The sequence below is a fragment of the Lolium rigidum genome, chromosome 1 (assembly GCF_022539505.1).
Source record: "Lolium rigidum isolate FL_2022 chromosome 1, APGP_CSIRO_Lrig_0.1, whole genome shotgun sequence".
Taxonomy (NCBI): domain Eukaryota; kingdom Viridiplantae; phylum Streptophyta; class Magnoliopsida; order Poales; family Poaceae; genus Lolium; species Lolium rigidum.
The window spans coordinates 336746176-336756933 of NC_061508.1; the positions used below are offsets into that span (position 1 = coordinate 336746176).

A 10758-nucleotide genomic window follows, 5' to 3' on the forward strand; every position below is an offset into this window, starting at 1 on the left:
CCGTCGTAGTAGGCCGGGGCGGCGTGGTAGGCGTTCGGCGGGGCGCGCTGGCCGAGGAGTCCGGGGGAACCGGTGTGGGGGCGAAGACCCGGCGCCCGAGCACCCGTGTAGGCTGGAGGAGCGCCGATCGGAGAGGGGGCCGCCCAGGGCATGGACCAAGCCTGAACCATGCCGGTCCAGGGATCATGAGGAGGGCGCCAGGTAGGCGGCGCGGCAGGTGCTGGCGCGGGCGTCGGTACCGCCGGTGGCGGGCGCCAAGCGGTAGGAGCGGCGGAGTGCTGGCGCGGGCGTCGAGGCGGCTGGAGGAGTGGCGGATCGCGGCGGCCGGTACATCGGATTCTTGCCCTTGTAGTTGGGGCTGGGACGCCAGCCGGGAGGAGGCTGCCCGGCCGAGGCTGGAAACGGTACCGGGGGTCCTGCCGCGGCAGTGGGGCTGGCTCGTCGGGCCTGCCGGTGCGGGAGTAGGCAGCGGGGGCGGCCGGGTGGAGGCGGCGAAGACGTGAGGCCGCGCCTCCCGCCGTGTGAGGTCATCATCGGCGTTCTGCAGCGGGGACCGGATCTCGTTGAAGGAAGGGCGAGGCTGCATGAAGGGAATCATGGCCGCTTGAGTCTTGAACCGGTCGCCGAGCCCTTGGAGAAGGATGTTGATAAGGCTGGCGATCGGGCATAGGATCGCCTAGTTCGCGGAGCTCATCCGCCATCGTGCGGATGCGCGCGACGGTAGACGCTGAGCGAGGAGTCCCCCGAGGGGTGTTGCGGATCGCGGAGTGGAGGTTGTTGATCCGGGCGTCGGCGTTGTCTGGAAGAGGCTGGCGCAGGGACGCCCAGAGGGCGGCGGCGGCGGCCTCACGGAAAACGAGATTGAAAATCTCCGTGGACACGCGTGTGTAGATCCATTGGATGATGGCGAGATCATCCGTGATCCAGCGGCGTCGTCGGGACGAGGGCGGCGTCGGCGGCGATGTGATGACGGAGGTTGCAGCGCCGAGGTGAACCTCAAAGAGGTGGCGCCAATGGTAGTAGTTGTGTTGGGCAAGATCTAAAGTAATAGGTATGAAGGGGGTGACATCGGCTATGGTGTATGTGTAGGAGAGAGGAGTAGCCGTGGGATGGGTAGAAGAGGCCGAGGCCTCGGCGGCGGCGGCGGCCTTGGCTTGCTGGTCGAAGTAACCAGGCGGCGGCGGCGGCTTGGCGGCGGCGCCATAGGTCAGGATCGATTAGTCTGATACCATGTAAGATTGTATTATGTCTCACAATTGATACAAAACTGTTTGGGGTACAAGGGATATAAATAGTAGAGCCAACCGACTAAGCCTAAAACCCTAACTTGCGTTACAAGTCTAGCTTAACCGAAACATATAATCTAACAATGTGGTCAGATTTATTTTGCCGGTTTCTAGCATATAAACGAGGGGGTAAACCTGGGGAAAGTGCAAATGGAGTTGAAAGTGAATGTTTCACCATGGAGCGAGCTGATCCACATGTCATTTTGTTTTTCACTGCCTACAATGTCAAAGAGGCGGTGCCTGGCTTAGTTATAGCTGCAGCCATGCATACTTTTATGCGTGAGTTTGTCGCTGGAATCTGCAGGAAATCGTCGCGGCAATCGAAAAGTCGGAGTCGGCTAAATATTTCTCTCTTGACTGCAGTGAAGCTTCCTGAAGCCAACATCTCTCGCAAACGAAACCACACAACATTAGTCAAAGAAGGTCACATCACAACCAAATAGTCCGTGATCGTGAGTGTTCAAATGTCTCCACAGTAGCAAAATTGGGCTCAAATGAACCAATCACAGTCCTGAACTCCCCGAGACCGGCCTATTGGCCTTTCACGGTTACGCCTAGTTGTTTCTCAGATTTTCTACTTAGCTCTACCTCACTACGGTGTATTACTACATCTACTCCTCTTCCTCTTCCCATTGCAAATGGCCGCCTCGCCCCATCTAGTTTTCTTCCATTGCAATCCTGCGGGAGCCCTTTTTGCGGGAGCCCAGGGTGTGAAATCCTACCTCCTGGTCCGGACCAAGTCACCATCGCTGCAGAATAAGGTCCATATTTGGTGAGGACTCGATGCTCAGATATCCCAATCGTCAGTTTAGCCAGTGTGGTAACAATGGTCGGCCTCCAGTGTTCCCCTCATGTTTTTGTTGGGTCTTAACCATGTGAGAACTAAAGGTGGGGCCAGGTGACACAGGAGGGGCTCTCTGCCCGGCGCCCCTTGTCAATCTTGTTATCTTAGGTGTTTGATCACCCAAGATGTAAGAGGTTGTCTTGGATCCTATCCTTGGCGTCGTAGGGTTTGATGCAAGCCTAGGAGCTTCTAATTAAGCTTTGGGGGAAGCCCCAACCAAGTTTTTCAAGGTTCCACGTCTCGCCTTCAAAGACATCACTTGGTGGATCAAGATACTTAGAGCATCTCCAGCCGCATTCCTCAAAAAACGTCCGGCATGATGATTTGGGATGCATTTGGAAACAGCGCCGGACAAAAGGAGACTAAAAATCTGTACAAAAAAGATGCCCTTCCCAGCCGTGCCCCTCAAATAGCATCTGGATGCATGTATTTTAATATAGGGGACCACCCCATGTTGGAAAAGTAGGTGAGACAAAGTGTGGAAAAAGAGAATGGCATGTGGGGACTAGGGGCTGAATGCATGCATCCGGACGCTGTTTTTGTGTCTGGCGTCCCCGGTAGAGACTCTATACACAAAGTCTATACCGGGGACGCCGGACACAAAATGCAGCGCTATTTAGCTTTGGAGGACGCGATTGGAAAGCAGTTTTCTCAATTTCTTGTCCGCGGTCGTTTGGGGGACGCGACTGGAGATGCTCTTATATGGCATTGTGTGAAGGATTGAGTAGAATATTGTGAGCCATTGTGGCTATTGGTGCACATTGGTTCACCACACCGCTCCAACGAAGATTAGCCCCCGAGGTATGAACTTTGTGATGCATCACCGTCTCCATTATGTGGTTATCTCTAAAAATTCACTTACTTGTTACTACCTTGTGAACTTGTGAAGCTAGATGTGCCCTTTCACACCTAGTTGCATATGTAGATAACCTACTTTATTGTCGAAACCAAATTCTTTAAAGAAAAGTTTCAAATTGGTAGTATCGTATTCACACACACCCCTCTAGTTGACCTCTTCAATCCCAGACCAACTTTCACAAGGGTGAAATATACTGCTTGGATACTGCTATTGAGAGAGAGAAGAAGAGTTACATTGACACCTCTACTTGTCCTATTACAAAAGTTCATTCAAAATATGTTGGAATGCCTACGATGAAAAAAGGAAAAAAATAGCGCGCTATAACAAAATAGCGTCGGCCGGAAAATATGCTATTAGCGTGCTATAGCGTGCTAATAGCGCGCTATAGCACGCTATAGCGCCGAAATGATGTAGCGTGGGCTGTCTAAAAACGCTATAGCGTGCTATTAGCGCCGAAATAACGCGCTATTTTTTTCCATGTGAAAAACACTAGAAAATTTTCAATGAATGACCTGAGGAGAAAACGGGGAAAATACTCATAGTCTGGAAAGGTAGAATGCTCTCTTTGGGTGATAGATTGACTTTGGTTAGTGTTTGCTTGAGAAGCATTCCTTTAAGTATGATATCTTTTCTTGAGGCTCCCAAATGAGTAAAGAATATGAAATCACATAAAAAAGAGGATGATCTCGCATGATTTTGATGACATGAAAAGTTATCACTTGGTAAATTCGCAAATTGTGTGTTTTCGCAAGCATTGTGGTGGACCGGGAGTGCTTAAATTGACAATAATGCATAAAAATCATCTTTGTAAATGGTTGTGGAAGCTAGAGAATTCAGAAGGTACTTGGCAACGACTAGCAGAATCTTATCAAAAGGGTTTGGAGAGGAGACCAACCGTGTCATGCATTTTTGTGGTCACAATAAAACTGCGATTGTCTCATGTTTACATGTGTTTTATCTAGCTTTTTGTGGTAGGTCGTCTTATGTGATTTGGTCTGACTAGACCACCTGAAAGTGTTGACTGCTTAAAACTTGATTCATTCATTTGTTAATTAATGCACAATGAAAACTGGTGCTCTATGGGTGAGCGGCAATGTCCTGGCCAATTTGGAAAACCACAAATGATGCTAGGTTCAAATAATGACTTGTCATGATCCCGTGATAGTGATATATAAGCTTTTGTACTCTAACGGAATACATGTTATATTCTAGAAAAAAATGCTGACATATTGGTTCTTTGATGATCTAATAATAGGAATACTTCTAACTTTTGACTCGGTGTTGCTGGAGATTAAGATGTGAAACTCATTTTGTTTGGAAATAGGCTTTTGTTTTCAGGAGATGCTCCTATCTGCTGAGCTTGCTTTAGTCTGTGCATAGTGAGAGCAACTTAGGTAGTACTATCTCGGTTAGGAAATATAAGCCTACAAATTTGTAGGCTTATAATTTTAAACGGATGTAATACATGTAACTGCATGTAGTGCCCACCATGCATATTCATCATATGACATGTAAGATACATCCATCTCTCTCTTAATTTACAAGCTAATAAATTCATCCACTGTGGAAGAAACATCGTGTGAAATAGTCTTGCAAGCTAGTTTGTACATGTAAGACAACGTGAAGAGATCAAAGTCAAAGCATGGTGTTTGACAAAGTAGATATACCGTTTGCAGTCATTCTCGTGCCGATCAAAGGCGGTGCCAATTTCTTTAACTAGCATGTCATTGTGCATATATCAGGATCACGTATACTGGTATATGTTACCCTTGTTTCTGACGAGCGTTTTTCCACACATGCTAATAGCTAGATGCTACTTACGCACTACTGATTCGTCTATGTCATATTTCAAACGGGACTACCTGACCACGTCGATCATGCTTTTACAGTAGTACGAATGTAACGATAATGTATTAGAAAGAGGAGCACAACACTCAACTTATATTATATACTCCTATCAATCATGAAATTAGGGAGTTGAATGTGTATATATAGATAATATATGCAGCTATTACCTACGAGAGAGATGATGAGACTATAGTAGTCTAGACTCCATGCTAATTAACTAACAAACTACTCTACCACTCATACTTTTTGGCCTTCATGGCACTTTTCGGCCAAATCTCTAATCAACGTGTACCACTAAATGCTTCTCTCTAGCTCGGCCATTCGACATGGCGGACCATTTGATCGCACACCCAATATCCGCATTTTACTATTATTTTTCTCCGCCCTTTGGATTAATTCATTATGGTGACATGCATTTACAATCTGTCTAAATAGTTGATCAGGCACATAACTCAATGGAATTTGATACACTCAAACTTTAAGATTAATTAGGAGCACGCCCTTGCATGTGGTAGTGTGTTGGATCTGAATTCCCAATCCTATGGTGACATAAATTTATAATATATCTTGAGACATCTTATTGGTATAGTATTTTCCTTAGAATTATTCCTCAGCTAGCAGCCGAATCGAATGGAAAATGTTGCCCAAAATGCCCCAAAAGCATAAAACAGATTGCACATTTCCATATATGGTTTTAAAAAGTTGTGTGTGTGTGTGTATGTGTGTGTGTGTGCGTGTGTGTGTGTGCTGTTTTATATTAGTTTCAAGCAATTATGTGATATTTCTATTGGTTTAAAGAACTTATTTGTTTGTTTCTCATGTGAACTTTATATGAGATCCTCAAAAAAAATTTTATATGTGTCATTGTATAGTCCTAAACATAGTCATGTTGAATTGCTCTGATTTGTGGTCATTTTGCAGCTAGGGTGCCAAAATGTTGTAGAATTTTGTGTTATGTTGTATATTACACATTTGTTGCAGAAATGCTTTTATTTTGCTAACATTTTCTATTATGTTGTCTAAATTTGGAAACCCGAATTACTCAACACAATTTTTTGGTATTCAGTGTCATGGTATGAAATGTGGAGTAAACATCCAGTTGCTAGAAATGCTTGTTAATTTTAGAGTTCAAAGTTATTCTCAAGTTCGATAGGGTTTTTCTTTTATAAAAGGAATATATCAATACCAAGAGAGTTCACTCAACATGAATCATTAAAAAATATTTGGTTACGGGGATAGACACCATGATTCTAGCAGGAGCGGTTGGTGCTTATCCATGATAAAATTAGATATAGGAAAATTAAGATCGATGCTTGATGTTGATGATGTTGCTTCGTGGCTTTGATATTAATTTTCCGGCAGTGCATTGTAGATTGCTGGCCGATCCACTCGAGTTTCATGTTTGATTGTGGCCATATTCGTTTTGGAGTTTTTTCATCCAACTTTCTATAGTTTCATTGCCTCCCCTCACCATGTGTACCACTCCTCCTATTAATGTTTCTTATTGTAAAGATCCAAACTAAATTGAAGATCTTGCTTGAACATCCCTTCATTTTCTTGATCATCTCATCTAGCTTGTCCCTCATGGAACCCACCTCAGCGTATCTCTTCAACTTATCCTTGGCCGTCTTACTCCCCTCCTTCTTACCACTACTCGATCCCTTACTAGGACTCCTACCTCTTCCTTCATCACTATCTCCATCTCCAGTTCTCTCATATGTGTGTTCTTCAAAAGATGGAGTGCAACTCAGGCTTATTTGGTGGATCCTCATTATTCCTCGACTCCCATTTCAAATGACCCTTGAGAAAGTCCCAACAATTGTGGAAAGTAAAAAGTATGCCTTCGGCCATGGGCATACTTGTCATGGGTATACTTAATCTGTAACATCAAATAATTGCATTAGCACAATGAATGCAAAAAATGAAACATCAACGAAATGTGACATCTAAGAGCTCAAATAATCATCTTATTATGCTCCAATTAACTGTGACATAAAAGAAGTCGAGGGCATACATTGCGCAGTTGGTGAGCCAATCTACATATCTAGACGGATCTAGTTATCATATTGGTTACCTCCATACATCAATAATGTTGGGTGAGCCAAGAAGAAGATGGGACGGAGAGGTTGAAGTTGAAGTTGAGATTAAGATCAAGGTTTAGACCGGCTCGATCCCTTGCCGGCGGCGCGGCCTCCTCGATTTTCGTGGTTCTGTCGTTGCCGTTGCTGCTCGTCGCAACAACCTCCTCCTCCCACTGTCTCCCGACCGACAACGTCAGGTCACACCCTGTAGCCGTCCAATTCTTGGTTTGAAGTGTATTGCTACACTGAGATGGCCAGACGATTTCCTGCAATGCATACATAGTAAGCCATGTCAGCACTCAACAAGGTTAATTCATAAGTTTCACTACTAATACACTAATCCTACTAATTAAGAATCTTGGTTTACAAGAGCATATATCCCATGGTCAGTCAATACACGACAGTTAGTATATGGCAAACATAGATTGACCGAGTCTGGTGCGTGGATGACACCTAGCGAACTAATTAAGATTGCAAAAACTGAAGCTTCTAGCTAGATAACATTTTTTTGAAATGGAGGCAAAACATTTACCTCATTCCATTATTTGAGAACAAGTGTCATGACATGACAAAGTGCGTTACAAAAGTTACAAAAAAAGGGATTTCTCTCCTGACATTACAATAATCAAATTTTTGGCACCTGCGGTGACCCAAAGCCTAGACTTTCTCTTAATGATCTCATGTAGAATAGACAGCAAAGTGGACTTGTTTTGAAAAAACCCTTGCGTTTCTTTCTTTCCATATTGTCGAAGTAATGAGCATGGTTAACGATGCCACTGACTTCCTATTTGACGTAGTGGAGAGTTCAATGGACCACTCATGGATCCGAATAGCACGTTGCCCTAGCAAATCTTTCACCAGGCTCCATAGGCGCTTGGTGTATAGACAATGGGAGAAGAGGTGCACCCTCGTCTCTTAGGTTTCCTTGTAAAGAGGACAAAGGCTGCAATTAGTCCATCCTCTCTTCTCAAGGCAGCCCGCTGTCCATATACTATTTTGAGTGGTTAGGCAAGCTAATAATTTTATCTTTGATGGAGCCCAATTATTCCACACCATCTTATCCATGAAAGAATTCGTGGGGCCATAAATTGCGCCTTGTAGGTCGAAGACGAAGAATACTCCCCACAAGAAGTGAGAGTCCACAAATCGTGTCCTCTAGATCCTCTCTAAGATAGATGGTATTGAGCTGCGGCCATACTCAGATGTATTGTTGAATGAGTGGGATAGTTAGATTCATGTCCATCTTGATCTTATAAATCCAAGCATATTGTTATGCATGGCTTGCCTGACTTTCCATTTTTTGCAAGTGGAAGCTTCGAACACAAGAGGGGAAATATCTTTGGGGCTTATTTCGTTAATCCAAGGAGACCCCAGAAAGGGGAAATTCTCCCATTACCGAAGGTGATTTTGGTAGCAACATAAAAGAGCTCCATATCCACCTCATAACAAGAGTTTCACATCCCCACCCATGGGGGTTGCCCAATTCATACCGAGGCCATCTAAAACGTATGACACGTGCAAAAAAAAATTGAGGTAAAGAATCCCCTAGCCTCCAAGGTGTTTGGGCATGCAAACCGCCTCCCAGTTGATCTTGCATTTTCCGCCGGATATTTCTCTTGTGCCCACCCATAAGAAACCTTGCTCCATTTTCTTCATGCTTTGAAAGCACCCCAGCGGGAAGGTGAGGGGAGTGAGGTGGAAGATTGTTTGTGAGCTAGAGAAGAAACAAAACGCATATATGAAACTATGAAGGGCGCTAAAGAAGGATGATGGATTGAGCAACCTTTGCTTCCTCTTGAATCTGGATTTGTTCATAGATTTTTATAGTTGCAGCTCCCTACCGATCGATGTACGTACTATGTTTAATTCATGTTTGTCTCTAGCGAGAAAAAGAAGTATACTACATTGCTAGTATTACCTTCCGTGCTGTAATCAGTATGTTGTTGCTGGATTTACATGGAAGACGCCCTTTACTCTCCTCCCAGGTACTGAGAACTTCTTCGATCGACGGTGGTCTGCACAGCGATCCAACTACCATGTTCAATAACACAGCTATACATGTGGGAAAAACCTAGAACTGGATTGATAATCTATTTTGACACTCACATTTTTTACGGATACGAGGAGTGGTGGACGCCGTGGCGAGGAAAGGCGTAACAAGCGTTGATCTGGTCTGGGACCACTGCCGCCGTGCTGTCCCCATCAGCGCAGTGATCTTCCCGACGATCCAGGGGCTCATTGGGTGGACTGTTGTTGTTGCTAGAGCTAGAGCTTGATCTATACATCTGAAGATGGCTCTTGATGTGGGATATGCTGACTCCCTTCAAGCCCATCAGCTGAAGAATCCGCTTCGGAGTTGCCTCTGCACACAAGATTTGCGAAGAGAATATATGTGTCAGTACTAGATATCATTTGCAATGATATCTATTCTGGTAAAACGACATGAAATCTCCCATTGATTGCAAAAATGCAACACCGACGCCGAGAAGAAGAACACATATATACTTCCGTGGTTTCCTAACTCTCAATTTGTACTTTTCTAAATGGATCGGGGCTGAAGAAATTCTCATTGAAGAACTAAGACATGTTTTTCGACAAAAGGCAGAAGCATTCATAGATAAATGGACCCATGCATAGAAACACACGAAAAAGGAGCAACATATAGAGATAATTATTTGGAATATTTAATTATGAAACGAATCTTTAATCGCTCTCCCATCGTCACCGTGTAAACCTCCACCATGTAGGAATTTGAATTTGGCAAAGGAGATACATCACGGTGAAACTTTCTTACTCCCTCCATACTGGCCTCTTAGGCCTTCACATATTTTAAGAAAATAAATTGACCATTAGTTTGGTCAATAAAATATGAAATTCATGAGATAAGAGTTATACCATTGATTTTTTTAAATGAATCCAATGATATAACTTGTGTGGCATATATTTCATATTTTTATTGATTAAATTAGTGGTTAAAGCTTTTCCCATAATAGGGAGAGCAGTAAATTTGTAAATTGGATGACTTTATTTAATAGGTAAGAATCCTACAAAATTCCTTTGTAAATGCTTTGTATCACAAGCCCTTAGCCAGTATGCCGGTATGCAAGCATGCACAGAGAGAGAAAGAGTACATGCGAGATTCCATGAGAGAGAGGGAGGCAAGAACTCACCATCAGCGCCGCCGAGGCAGTCTACGGCCTCAATGAACTGCCGGTGCAGCTCCTCCGTCCACCGCATCCTCGGCTCGTCGGACCTGTTGTACTGCCGGACGCCTCTCCTCTCAAATCCTCTCATATTTCCTCTCTCCTTGCAGCTAGAGCTTCTGGTTCACACACTTTGACTGATCCTTCTCAGAATCAAGTACATATATATGTAAAGAGAGCCAGAGAGGGAGAGGGAGGGAGGAGGTTCCCAGGGGGAGAGAGAGAGAGAGAAGTTTAGTTTGTCAAAACAGTGATGAACTCTTAGCTAGGAGTACTATTTTTAAAGTACATGTTTGTTGCTTACCGTACGTACGTGCACAGACGTACTATATATGTGCCCGATAGAATGTGTGTGATCAGAGAGGGAGTGAGAGAGATGGGTGACTTCTCTGACCTAGTCCAGTCAAACATACTCACTTGCTCTCAGAAAGGTAGCCAAGCTAGCGAACACAAGCTCGAATTCGAGAAGAAGTTGGCATCCTGCCCATATCCACGAGACATCCAAGTTCATTCCTTCACACGTAAGTATATATTAATCACAAGTATACGAACGGATATGATCCATCCATCAAGCTCACATCATTAATTCCTTTGTCCGGGTCTCTTCCTTCAAAGCTGTGGGTCTGTTGCTGTACAG

General features: G+C 44.4%; 1 protein-coding gene across 1 annotated transcript; it reads right to left on the minus strand.

Moving 5' to 3' along the window:
- Positions 1–6850: 6850 nt before the first annotated feature.
- Positions 6851–10374, minus strand: LOC124663867 (myb family transcription factor MPH1-like). Its single transcript, XM_047201521.1, has 4 exons — positions 10089–10374; positions 9032–9280; positions 8837–8949; positions 6851–7184 (listed from the first exon to the last, which is right to left on the minus strand). Exons 1-4 carry the CDS (start codon positions 10210–10212, stop codon positions 6921–6923), a joined length of 750 nt encoding a protein of 249 aa, XP_047057477.1. The 5' UTR covers positions 10213–10374; the 3' UTR covers positions 6851–6920.
- Positions 10375–10758: the final 384 nt, after the last annotated feature.

Excerpts from the sequence above, each read along its gene's own strand:
- LOC124663867 (XM_047201521.1), bottom strand. The coding sequence starts at position 10,212 with ATGAGAGGATTTGAGAGGAGAGGCGTCCGGCAGTACAACAGGTCCGAC. Across the intron at positions 9,281-10,088 it reads CTGCCTCGGCGGCGCTGATG|AGGCAACTCCGAAGCGGATT; the intron begins GTGAGTTCTTGC and ends TCTTGTGTGCAG. Across the intron at positions 7,185-8,836 it reads TACTGATTACAGCACGGAAG|GAAATCGTCTGGCCATCTCA; the intron begins GTAATACTAGCA and ends TATGCATTGCAG.